This window comes from Phoenix dactylifera, chromosome 14, assembly GCF_009389715.1.
Source record: "Phoenix dactylifera cultivar Barhee BC4 chromosome 14, palm_55x_up_171113_PBpolish2nd_filt_p, whole genome shotgun sequence".
Taxonomy (NCBI): domain Eukaryota; kingdom Viridiplantae; phylum Streptophyta; class Magnoliopsida; order Arecales; family Arecaceae; genus Phoenix; species Phoenix dactylifera.
The window spans coordinates 8,687,862-8,701,824 of record NC_052405.1 but is presented as its reverse complement, the minus strand read 5'-3'; the positions used below and the strand labels follow the sequence as shown (position 1 = coordinate 8,701,824).

Sequence of the window (13,963 nt, the reverse complement as noted above, 5' to 3'; positions counted from 1 at the left end):
TACGAGCACATGGGGTTTAACCTGATACTCGTAGAGTTAATTTCTATATTTCAGTTAAAAAAAGGTCTCAGCATCAGCAAGGCTAAAAACCCCTTTTTTAACAGATAATTCCATTTCCATGCAACCCCACACACCGAATAGAGAACTTAATTAACTGATAAAAACGAACTTTATTAAACACAATTCCATTTCTGTACACCTAGACACCTTGCTATGGACAATTGATGCATGCTAAGGTCCTTGCTCCCTACACAACAACTGCGAAGTGGAACTGCTGGCTTAAATTTCTTATGTGCAAATCACATCTAAGCAACATTTCTATACCAAGTCACATGTAGGTTACACTTCTATACCAAGCATCTGTACCATGGCCCATGAACAAGGCCTGAGGTGGTTGCCACCATGATCAATACTTCTGCTGCTTTCACCACTTGATCCAAGAGCAGGGCAGCTCCAACACGCCGTAGCGCAGCATCTGCCAGCCTCCGTCCCTGGGCTCCGCTCCCACCGAGCACAACTCCACGCGCTGCCAGGTAAATTGATCGAGACACCCTCACAAAGACCGCGTCATCGTTCTGTAAGCTTTTTGTTAGCATTCTTCCCACCATCTCCTTTCTGCTCTGAAGCTTTGTTTCTGAAGTAGGATATAATGAGCTTGACGAGCTCACCATCCTCTCAATGATCTCATCGATGCCTGCATCAGGTACACGCTCCAGTAGTTCGGACAGCCCTTTGACGGTATCTGAGATCATCCTCTCCAAGTCTGAAGGAGAGACAGCAGAGTTCTCGCTGAAAAGAACTTGCCGAAGGACTAAAACGCTGCAAGTCACAGAAAACCAGAATCAAACTTATTGGCCTAAAATTTTATGCAGCTTAAAAAATTGATATATAGCATACAGACATAAAGATACTGCAAAGCACGAGAGGAAGCGGAATGAACAATCTACCTTGTTGCAATAACGATAATTTGCTGATATTGGCTCTGAACAGATCTCAATCTCATGACATTAAGCTTTAATGTTTCAGGCACCGTCTCAATGGTCAACCCCTCTATCGCACTTACAAGTTTTAACAGGCCAAGCCTTACCCATCTGTCAAACTTTTCACCACTGCACTCCGGTAACTCACCACCTGCAATGTCACAAAATCCGGTACAAGTGTCAAAAGAAACATCATAAGGAAAATTGTCATCACATTGAAGAAACATTGACCTGATGCATTAATAAGCAGATGACCCTGTTTGGATGCCAGTCGAGTACCACCACCAGTTCGAAGAGAAGTAACAGAGGGAAGACCCTGCAACAAGAATGGTGAAGTTAGGAGTCATTCAAGCCATAACTATTTTAACCATGGAAAACATGCATCATGAATTAGAGTGAACTCACATGACTTGTTGACAAGACAGAAAGAGAATCAACATGTTCACTCCATTCCTCTTCCAGGCTGTTCCTTAGTGATGATATCCACTGTACTGTTAGTGGAAGAGAGCTTGCAGCCCCAGAGGGAGGTCCATAACGATCAACAAATGCTTTCTGCAAGTAGTCCAGTCCGGCAGATCCCTTTATGATTGGTTCCATCAACTGTATGCGTGCTTTGCTAATTTCCTTTTTCAGCGTCTGTCAAATTGAAAAGCATACATTCAAAATTTCCATTAGATATGACTCCATGTTAAAAAAAGTTTTCTAGGATGGTATATTGTTTTGAATATAAATGAAGTTATTGGTGTAAATCTTGTCTTTTTCTTCTAAAAAGCCAGTACAGAAGCAAATGACTTCCATGAAATGAAATATCCAATAATTTGGGATAGACAAGATTATCATCTGAATGGGTCTTGCCCAGCATATCACAATCTAGCATCTGGGAAGTCCAGGTTGCTGAGACAGACACCAAACAGATGGCACAGGGTTTACCCATACAAGCTACTTGAAAAACATTATGAATAATTTGAATGGAAATATTAAAAAAAGCTAACCTGTATCTGCTCCAGAACAAAGCGCAGACCCTTGATAGTGGCAATAACAAAAGACCCATTTTGTTTGTCACTGGATTGAGCAATGTCTTCTAATTCACTTAATAATTTCTTGTGGGCTTTTTTCATCTCATCCTCATTTGCAGGAGCTGATAATTTCTGCAACATGACCAGCGCATACTCCAGAATTCGTCCAAGATAATCTGTGTCCTGAGTACCTGACTCGAGTACCTTTTCACCAGGACAACAATTGTCAACTTGTGCATAAGTAAAACATTATGTAAACAACTATATAGATCAGTATTTGCATTCTCAGCAACTGGAGCTTCCTAAAATGAATAGATAAAAATGTAAATGGGAAAAAATGTCCTTCGAACTGAAGAAAAGCCCAAAGTTACATAAATTGCATAAATTAAGGTATACAGTTGTTTATAGAGACATTAGGACATTTAAATGACTTTATAAAGCAACATGGAATTACAACAAGAAACAACCAAAGTAAGTGAAATATATGTCGATACTAAACCATATGAAACTATAATAAATCTGTAATACAAAAAAAAAGAACATAGATTGGCATTGCCATATAACTCGAGGAATTTTTACCTGAGATAGAATTTCAAGATCGATACTGCCCAGGATCTCTTGCTTCCAACTCTGAGGAGCCAGTTCACATAGTTCATCCCTTACCTCCTTCACAAGGCCTACAATCCGACTATAATCAGGTTCATCTTCCTTCATAACATGCATGATTCCATCCCAGAATGCCTTCTCCATTGTCTCTTTAACTTTTTCCTGCCAAAAAAATTGGAAAATCAAGATTACAGGGTTCCGTGAACACAATTATATACAGTTGGTCTTAATATTACAAAAATGGACAGCAAAGACAGTGAGTGTAGCTAAATTATTAATCATAATCAAGTTTAAAACATTTGTTTCCTGATATCCTCCCATTCTCAGCTCCACAAACTATTGATGGCCTTCTTTTTTTTTCATTTCTGTCAAATTTATGAAAATGTATACTTTCGTACAACAACCTTCCAAAGTTTGATGCCAGTTTGTCAAAAAAAATGAAGCATGCAGAGCTTTGAAAAAAATTCAATTTGGTTGTCTTATAATCAATTTGATAGAAAAATCAAAATTGTTCTAAATCATCAGCAACATTCTGCAAAATCCACTAACCTTGATACAAGTCTCGTCTCTGACATTGATGTCGAGTTTATTAGTAGAAATATCACAACCCCCATGAAGAATCTCATTCACAAGAAGTTCATTCTCTGTGGGAAACTGTCTGTCCATTGTGCTACTTGATTGAACATCTACACTTTCAGTTTTCTTGCTAGCTTTAGGTGATGAAGAAGAGGCACTTCCAAACAAAGAACGAACCACACTATTGGATCTCCCATTATCCGCAATAGGCTTCTCCTCAGAGATAGAAACCAAAGGCTGACCTGAAGAGTTGGATGTTGATGGAGATGCAATATGAGCAACAGGAGTCGCCAAAGGACTCCCACTTTCCTTTGCTTCAAAAAATTTGGCTCGTGTATCCGATAAAGCACATTCCATCCGCTCAATACCTGCATTACCACTCAGGTGTTGCACTTTCTCCCTCAGTAATTTCTGGTCTTCGGTAACCTACAACAACCATCAATAGAATTAGATAACCAGGATAGTTTAAAGCTACTCATATAGATTTTAAACATAAAATAGAAAAATAAAATTCCTACTATTTTTAATAAAAAGGAGCAAAACAGCCAAATTTAACATGAGAACTTCAGCATTAGTTGATACCAATTATCGTCATACTATTTTTGTTCAGTATTAGTAACTATCATCAGTCTAACCAACAAATACATTCTATTTTCACTAAACACATAAATCTCATGACAAAAACAATAATGGTGGATTAAGCAAACCTGTTTCTGAATCGCCTTCATATCATAACTAAGATCACATGTCTGCCCTTCAGAAGTTAGCTTGCATGTTTGCATCATTGAGAGCTCAAGTTGACAAGCAGCTCTTACAAGATCTTCCTCCAGTGATCTTGCATCTTTTATCTTCCATACCACAAAGCAGTACAGGTATGAACACCATGCTGAATCAAAAGCTGCCAATTGGCTTCTGAAAGACTGTTGGCGAGGTGAATGGCCAGCAGATTCTTGATGGTGATCCAAGTCATCAGACATAACATCTGGTGATGACTGCCTTGAGGAACGAGCGCTGTTGGGACCATCTAATATGATCTTGACCAGCAACTCAAACTCCTGAACAAAGTTTAAAGCTGACACCATCAGTGCAACCTCACGCTCTCCCTGCCCACTAAGAACAGCATTTGGATGACCCAGTATCATGTAGGCACAGAGTGCTACCCTCACAGAATACCTTGGCAGCTTATTTGATTCAGAACTCTTGGCTCCTTTCTTCGTCAATCCTCTAGTCCTGGTTGCTTTGCCAGATGCCACTCTTCTGTTGGGAGATGCTAGGCGCTTTAGCAAATGATCAACATTCTCCGGACTTGATGAACTAGATAACCGGGAGAGTAAAAAACGACTCTCCAGTCGATCAAGCAATGCTTTTACAGTCTGAAGTGTTGTGGCCGATTCAATGCGTAGTGCAAGTTGTTCGAAAGGCATAGACTTAGCTGAGTTTTCATTAATTTCCAAGTCTGCATAAGCTTTAGTCAAAGCAAAGGTAGTCTTTCTTGATCTCACAAACCACCTCCAGCACCTAGCCATGCAATCAGATGTAAGATACAAGAGTCTATAGAACTGATGCACCCTATCAAACCAAAACAGAACCTCACCTTGCTAATTTTCTTGAAAGAAAATCCCCTTGTTTGTTCCAGTAAATGCGTGCAGAACTATAAGGGCTTCCTCTCTGTTTAAGATACTCTGCTCTCTGTCGCTTTGCCTATTCATCGGTAATATATATGATTTAAATTATATTCACCAGACCATCAAATAAAATCTCTTAGAAATGAAAAAATTAAGTGTCATATAGGTCATTTTATTCTATATACAAAACCATAATATCAATTGGGTGAAATTCTCTGGCCAAAGTACTATTCTGTAACTTATTCAGTGTTTGCACAATGTCCAACTCAAGGGACTGATAATGGTCAGTTATGAAGTTATACATACTAAGGTGGGTTGCTACAGAAATGAACTAAAAGGAAAGATAAAGAAAGGAGAAACTTGCATACTCTTTGAAGACGTTTTTCCAACTGTTCTTTCATTCTTCTTCTCTCACTTTCTCTTTGATGGCATACAGTCTTAGCTACTCGGCGTGCTTGCATTACTCTGGCATGTGCCCTTTTCTTTTCAGCTTCCAACAACCCCATCCGTTTCTTCTCGGCAGCAGCACGCTTTTGGAAGATTGCAGAACGAACATACTCTTTATATTTGTTCTCTCGGATTATCCGCTGCAACAAGGATCTGGCTGTTCTCTCCTGGGCTGCGGCCCTTCTCTGCATATGGGCCTCAAGAAGGCGCAAACGGTTTGCCTCAGCTTGTTGAACACGGGATTCAACTCTTGTACCCAGCTCTTCACGTTCCTTCTCAAAACGCATCTCTACACCAGTTTTAGCAGCTTGTCGTATCTCATCCAACCTAGCTAACCGCATCTGTGCCTTTGCCAAAAGGCTCAATCTGTCAATGTAGGACATTGTTTTCAGATGACACAAAAAATGATGGAAAGCACAAGCAACTCTCCCCAGAACTTATGGAAAAATAGAACTTAAAATCAGTCAAAGACTAACTTGTCATTCATCAACATTCAAACATGAACTAAAAATAATAATAATAATAATAATAATAACAGAATCCCTTATAGAGGCCTCGAGACCACTTTTTATTATGATAACTGGTTGTCAGAGTCAAAGAACAGCTTATCTTGAGCGCATCAAATCAGCCAAATCTCTCCATCCAGGATCATACATTGAAGTTATATTAAAACAGTAAAATGAGAAGGTTTGATTAAAAAAAAAAGATAGTAGGTTAAATTAATATCAATTAGCAACAAATTAAAACAAAAAAGATATAAAAATATTGAAAAAGAGATAAAAACTAAAACAAATAAATTTTTAAAAATAGTTTAATTAAAAAATTCCCAAACATGAGAAATAAACTTTGCAAAAGTCACAAGCAGGGTAAATAATTGTACAAAAAATTGTAATGGGAGCAAAAGACAATCATTATACCTTTTTTGCTCAGCTGCAAAAAGCCTTGCTTCAAGCCTCTGACCAAGATCTTCCTCTTGAGATGACCAGGATGGGCTCCTTGGCTTCGGCCTTGCTTTGCTTGACAACCACTCATGAAATTGCTGACAAAAGAAGCACCTTCAGTATTTGAAAAGTAAGAGGGGGAAAAGAAAAAGACTAATGAAATGACTATAGCCCAGCATATTTCTGTAAAGTTAAAAAGGAGAAGGGAGAGATTCCTGCAAAAATTGTAGGTCATTTTGATGGGAAAAGATGAAACCCAAACATAACTCTACAAACCACTAAAGCAAAATCAACTAATCAAAACATTGCGTGATAACTTCTCGAAGAAAACAGTAAGAATATTCATAGCGACAACAAAAAAAATCAAAAGAAAAGACCAAAATAACTAAAATAATAAGATCGATGGAACCACTGAAAATAAAAGGCTAATATTACAACTACTGATATAACTTCCAGATATCATAAACATCAGATCAATATGAAAGGATAATGTCCAAGAAGATAATGAAGTAGGTTGTTCTTCCATTAAATGACTCTTGCAGGCATTTTATGAATTTCAACTGCCAGGATGGAGAAAAGAGGAAAGGGTAGAAACTGGAAAAGAATCCGGCTTCAACAACTCTCTCACTATGACTTTGATTGAAAAAATCTCTAGTTTTGAGCATACAGACAATATTCACATCAGCTAATTGAATACATGGGGACAGTAGATTCTTGATTGTATTACCAAACATCAAAAGATACATACTCAGCTCTCTAAGCCTGGCCATATACGAAAGAAAAGAGAGAAAGAAAGGGGGTCTACAAGGTCGGTAACAAAAAAGTGCAAGTTTTTCTTTCTTCTTCTTTATTAAAAATAAGAGGTAAATTATTTCTGTGCAATTCCACATACCAACATATTAATCAGGATACATCAATCTACCAATCAGATTCTTAAAAGTTAAAAGAGTATAAGCACCTGACTACTGGGAGAAGTTGCCCAATATAATTTAAGCAGCAGCACCAGCAACAGAACAAAAAAGAAGATTAAAAATACTATTTTAGACAAGAACTCTGCAGGACATGTACATCGACGTTAACTAGAGGGTTCAAAAAAAACATAGAGACAAAACTAAAACAAGCGTATAAATCTCAAATTCTCAAGGAGACTACAATCTTTTTCTCTACAAAAGAAAGTAGTATAGGCAGGAAGCCAATAATTTTCTTAGAGAACTCCTCAAGGACCCAAAAATATCAACAAGATTAACCCATTAAACTCTACGAAAAAGATTATAAGAAAGTAATTCAGGGGTTGAAGTGGGGGAGAGAATTCAAAGATCTTAAACCCTACATAAAGAAATCGCTTATTCCTACATAAAAATCACATCTATACCAAGCTAGCGTGTAAAATCTCACAAACCCCACCGCAAAAAATTCCCTAATTCAAAACCCACCGCCAGAACCAAACAAAAACCTAGCAAGAAATCAATTTTTCTACAAAACCATACCTAAACTCCATCATTCCGACAGAATATCAAACTTTCCAAGAAAAGAATTAGAATTACCTGTCTTCTGAGTTCGGCATCCTTGAGCTTGGCCTCGATCTCCTCCACGCTCGCCGGAGGGCTACTCCTACTCTCAAGGAGCCTCCGCCGGATCCTCCGCGGCACCTTCGGCGGTGGCGACGCCGACGCCTCCCCGGCCGGGAAGTCTAGCGCGATCGCCGCGGGCCTCCCGGCCTCCGGCCAATCCACATCACCGGCCGACTCCATCGCCCCGATCGCCCACAGGGGAGCAAGAAATAGGGATCTCTCGCTGGCGATTGAAACGATCTCGAATCGAAGATTTCGAAGAATTAAAGACGAATTAATCAAGAGGAGAAGGTGATCGAAGGAAAGAGGAAAGCGAAGGAGGAGCACGTTTCTTTGGATCGACTCCTTTCGCTGCGGTATTCGCTCTTCCTTTCTCGCCGTCCTTTGCTCGCATGGACTTTATAGTACGGGGTGCGCCGTTTGGGTATCATTTCTCGTCGTTTGGTGGATCACGGAATAATTTCTTGACGACGCCGTTAGCCAACGGCTAGCTTCAGAAGCCTAATCTAACTTTCGCTGGTCACCTGCCCTTTATTTTTCTGACCGAAATACCCCTGTACGTGAAAGCCTTTGTCTTCGTTACATTTTTGTCAGTAGAAAGAAAACGCTGCAAGTGGGTTCCCCAAATTTTGGATTCAACCTTGTTTGCTTTTCTTTCGGCAAATCAGTTCAGACCAAAGATAATAAGATTTGAGATTACAGTGCATCATCATGTAACAAGACAGATGATGCACTGAGAAATTATCATAGATTTAGAATAAATATCATGATTTGCTATTTACAGCAGGCAGATCTAAAGAGTGCCATTGCACAATATTGCTTTGTTTTTCTTCCTTTTTTTTTCCTTCTGCAATAATTGGATGGTGTATTTTTTCTGAGATCAACTATGTATTAAAAGAATCTAAACTATAATATTTTGTAATTATCGTAAAATACACATGCCGTGTTTTCCTTTCCTTGTGTTTTACTTTCCTTATGATTTTAATTTAAGCAGTCTATTTTGACATCAAATGTGAAGTAGAAACTAAATTATGATATTTTAAATTCATCATAAGATAAGCATGCCATGGTTTTATTTTCCTACACTGCTTTTAATTTAGGCTCATCTGCATACAAAACATTTGTTGGAGTTTCGAGACCTTTTTTTTCATGAAAATGATTGATTTGTTGTGTATACAACTGTGATTGCTTGTCAGTAAGACTATTTTTAAGCATGGTTTAACAACAAAGAACATGTACCATGGGTGTGCACCATTATTGTATAGTTTTTGTGTGTCATTTTGTTTGATTTGCTTAAATGATAGTGAGTGAATAATTATATTGTTGGTTAATTTTATATAAATTGAAGTATGAGTTAATCTGCAGAGCAAGTTTCTCTAGGGGCTCGTTTGGTTCGCGGGAAGTATTTTCTCCCATAGGAATATGATTCATGGGAAGTAGATTCCTAGGAAGAGGATGCCTAGGAAAGTACTTTTGGCATGTTTGGTTGACCATGGGAAAGTGACAAATTTTTAAAGTGCTTATGTTTGGTTGACGATCCACTTTCTGAGAAAGTTATATATAATTCCTATTATACCCTTAATAAAAATTAGATCTTTAATGCTTCTTTAATGCTGAAGGGCCTTTTTGGAAAAAAATAAAAATGGAATGATTTCCGCCTCATGGGAAAGTAACTTTTCCATGTTTCTCATAGGAAAGACTTTCCCATGAAATATGGGAATCATATTTCCATAGAAATACAACTTTCCCATCTCTCTTCTTGGAAAACTCCAACCAAACAAGAGGCATCTCATTACTTTTTCGTTGACCACACTTTTCCTTCTTCTTTTCCCGCGAACCAAATGAGCCCTAGTAGTTAGAGCCCAAGGATATGTTGTGGCTGGAAATGGCTGGTAGGTGATAGGATTATAATGTATAGCTTCATTCCCTCATGCATCCTTCTCAAGTAAAATAGTGACTATTGGCTGAGAAGCATTCTTCTGCACAACAAATAAAGTAAGAATGCTCATGTCATTTAGTTTCCTCTAACTTTTAGTTTAAGATTTACTTAATCTATGCCTGATGTGGTGCATTCCCCTGTTAGCAGTCAATTTATCCTCAAGAGTGAATATAACGTCTAATTAAAGCACACGGATATCGACATGTGTTTGTTGCAACGAATGGCTGGCCAATCTCCTTGGAGCTACTTTTTGGTGGTTGTGTTCTTTATGTAAGCAAACTTTACTATTGAGTAATAAATTGCCTTGTTCTATAAATATTTTTATATCATGGAAGCAAAAATTAATTAGCTTTTGGACAAATACTATATGATATTTTTCAGTGAAACCTATACTGAATACATTATACTTTGTATCACTAGAAAAATATTTTCAAATAGTGAAGATAAATTTTTGGAAAACTTAATGCTTGGTTCTTTCATTGATCTGACTCTATTATGTGGTCCTTTGATCACTAGCATTAAATTTTTAGTGGTGTACATACTTATACAGGATATGCACACATTTGCGCTTATATTGCACATGCTTATATTAGTTCTTACATGCAATTTTATTATCCCTGTATACACTTATATTTGTGTATACACCATTATTTGTTACTGTGTACATGGTGGGGTATAAGTGTGTATAGATACTCGAGACTAGAAATTAAAGAAACTTTGAAACTTATGATGAGTGTTGTTAAAGTTCTGGTCAACCAGAATAAAGTTATAGTTTGATTAATGGAGAGATTAACTATCGAGTTTCTGTAAATATTTTTTCTATAGAACTCATTAGCTGCAAGCAAAAAACTAAAAATTTGCTCAAAGAATATCAGAAAAGCAAATACACCTCCCCTTTCAAGATCATACTCTTTTTCTTGATGCAACCCTAAATAGAGAACTGCCAAAAACAATTATTTGAAGAAAAAAAAACATCTAAGGAGGCTCCATATCTCGTTGAAAAGTTGCTGCTTTAAGTTTCATAATAAATAGATGTATTAAATATTATTCATGGCCTTGCCTCACGAGTTTCCATACTTACTAGTCAATGAGTAAGGCACTGAAATGATGACATGACTCAAAACTTTATATTTGCTCCGGAACCGGTATACGAGGGCTCATGTTTTTACATGAATCACTGAAAATATAGACAAGCTCCATTCATATAATTTTGTAGATGAAAACCATTCGGGCATTTAGGTGAAAACTATTTATAGCTTGGGGAGTAGTAGGTTACACCTCTCTTCCAAGAAGAACTTAGGTTCACTCAAGGTGGTAATGTTTTCTAGGCATTTGATCAAGTCAAAAACGGCAGCTCCATTGTCGCTCTTAAGAAAAAAAAAGTTGAACCCTTTTTTTTTAGGCCTATCATTGTGTCAAACATATGAGGCCAATGAATGAAAATGAGGTATGTCATGGTATATAGCATAGAAGAGCAATGTGAAAGTTGGATGATGTAGCAGCCTTTCAGGTACTAGATAGTTATTCTAAAAACATTATTAGTCTAATTAGTTCAATTTTAATAAATGGTAGTTCCATTGTCATTCCAGGAGAAAAAAAGAAAAGAAAGGGCGAAAGCTTTTTTTTTCGGAAAATTGCAGTAGGTCTATCATTGAGTCGAACATATGAGGCCAATCCATGAAATATGCATGTCGTGGCATAAAGCATAGAAGAGCAATGTGAAAGTTGGATGATGTAGCAACCTTCCATGTACTAGATAATTATTTTAAAAATATTATTAGTACGATTGATTAGTATCTCACCCCCAAGAACTTGACTTTAAAAAGTCTAGAATTTAAATCATAGATATTATTCAAAATTAGGAATAAAACAAGAATGGCATAGCAATTAATGTATTTAAATAACAAAACCTTTTTAAACCACGATTTAATATTGTTGTGAAATTATGCCTGCTATTTATACGACCTAGCACTAATAGGTTTGTTTGCAATGGTTTCATAATGGCCATTGATAGCCATTACAATGCCAAATGTTGAATGAAATAGAAAAAATAACACCATTATTTCCTCATGCCATTTTCTCTCAAATAAAAATGTTATTTTTAAAGCATAGATATTTAATTTAAAAAAAATATTTTATAGAATAATTTTTGTTGTTACTATGGATGTGTTACTCATTCATTTAGTAAAGTTTTTGTCCAAAACTAGATTCAAGCCCTATCCTAATCCTAATTTTATTCAACACTTTTTCTTCTATTTCTACACACTATATAAATATATATAAAGATCTTTATAACATGATGTTAATTGACCAATTTGATAAAAGTATTTTGTGTTGATCCAAGCGATTTGGAATTCAGCCTTTACTTTAGTATTTAGCAAGGCTCCCACCTATCTGAATTTTATTATGATATAAAAGAATGTAGTATAAAAACTAAATTATGGGAGTTATTAAGATTTCCATTTAACTAGTGTCCTTTTATAAATCATTTCTTCACATATTCTAAACCATGATGGTAAACTCAAGCAAATTCCAGGGGTAGAAACGGAAATCGGGTTTCCCGTTTGATTGGCGGTGGGATCGTCTCCGGGCACAGTCGGAAGCGTCGATTCGCCGACACCGTTACTTCTGAACGTTAGCGGCCCGAAAGCGACGCCTTCGATGACGGAGACGCCAGCGCCGTTAGGCCGCTCCGAGTGAAGGACACGTCATCTCTCGCCAGTAGTTGTCCGCGTTTGCAGTTGGAATTGCATTGGGCCCACGCCAACCTGACCCACTTTCTCATTTCTTTTCTTTCTAATGAAAGGCTTCAATGGCAGCTAAATTAGATACGAAACTTGCTTGGCTGCTCCTATAGAAGGAATAAAAAAATCTTGACTTCATAATAAGCCATCCAATATAGATAGGGTTTTCCAATTCTTTAGACCATGTCTTAAGTTTTAGGCATCAAGCTAATTGCTTGCAATTATGCATGTCCGCCGACCTACTTAGATTGCAATGGATTATTTAGACACATAGGCGACTGAAAACTAACCTCGAAAGAGTATTTAATTTTGCCCCTTTTAATACGAGTGTTAGGGTTGCATGTGATTTGTTGCTAATATGCTGATACAATACATACGCAAGCATGTAACTATTTTTGCCTAAACTCCCATGTCTAATAATATACTTAATGGTTTTAATTTGGTAATTCTTATTATTTACTCGAATTTAGGTTGTTGGTACCTAACCTCGGGTACTTTACCGACTAAGTCACTTAGCATTGCTAGGACGATTCTTCCTTTGCTATGTGCATCGACGAATAAATAACTCTGCTTTTTTTTATTAAAAACACTTAGCTCTGCCCACAACTTAGATTCAGTAAAACACAAAAGTATATTTTTATATATACAAGCAACAATATAAAAAATAAAAAACAATATATATTTTTACTATTTTACAAATGTAAACTAAGGCTTTGGGGGGGATCCTCAAGTCCACCCCCACCACATAAGGCGTCTTGTTGGGCTTGTAGCTATATCCAATGTCAACCCCCATTTAAAGAATGCATTACAAATAACAAAGTATCTCTTGTCATGTTTTTCATGCCTTGTTCTAAGCTTGGACGATTCGGATTGGTTTCTATGGCTCGACTCACTCCGAGAGGCGCCGCCCATAAAACCATATTTTAAGACCATAATATAATTCTCTCTAGAGACGATATTGTAGGGCACCTTGGATAATGTCAGCGAAGCCCAAAAATAGCATGAATGAAACGTGTAGTTTTATGACACCTCTCCCTCTTGTCTGCTTCCAGATTCAATGTAAAGATTAAGAAAGATCCGATACTCCGCACCCAAGAGGATGTTTGGTATTGAGTGTTGACACGTATGAGGATTGCTTGTAATTTTATAACACTTCTCTCCCTCTTATTATATTATTATTATTATTATTATTATTATTATTATTATTATTATTTGCTGAAAGAGATGATTCATGCAACTTTAGTATGAATACATTAAAAAAATAGTTAAAAGACAATAAATTCTGGAGCGCATTAGGTAGCTCCCTCTCTTCAACTTAAAGGGTATCTCTGTAGTTAGCCACATAGGAGGCCATTCAGTCTGGAATCCTGTTGGTCTCTCTATACACGTGCTTGGCCTGAAAGGCGACAATACATCATGGCCCAAATGTCTCGAAGCAAGAGATGGCACCCATCTATGCCGCCGATGCTTTCTTGAATCCAGCCAATAATTGTAGCCGAATCATCCTCAAGCAGTACA

At 37.2% G+C, this 13,963-nt stretch overlaps 1 protein-coding gene across 1 annotated transcript; it reads right to left on the bottom strand.

Annotated features, from left to right (window-relative positions):
- Positions 1 to 146: 146 nt before the first annotated feature.
- On the bottom strand, positions 147 to 8,160 carry LOC103704827. The gene is made up of 12 exons (XM_008788283.3): positions 7,736 to 8,160; positions 6,168 to 6,289; positions 5,172 to 5,616; positions 4,773 to 4,879; positions 3,886 to 4,696; positions 3,152 to 3,604; positions 2,576 to 2,764; positions 1,973 to 2,200; positions 1,386 to 1,616; positions 1,212 to 1,296; positions 948 to 1,131; positions 147 to 819 (listed from the first exon to the last, which is right to left on the bottom strand). The coding sequence occupies exons 1-12, from the start codon at positions 7,940 to 7,942 to the stop codon at positions 348 to 350; spliced, it is 3,534 nt and encodes a 1,177-aa protein (XP_008786505.2). The 5' UTR covers positions 7,943 to 8,160; the 3' UTR covers positions 147 to 347.
- Positions 8,161 to 13,963: the final 5,803 nt, after the last annotated feature.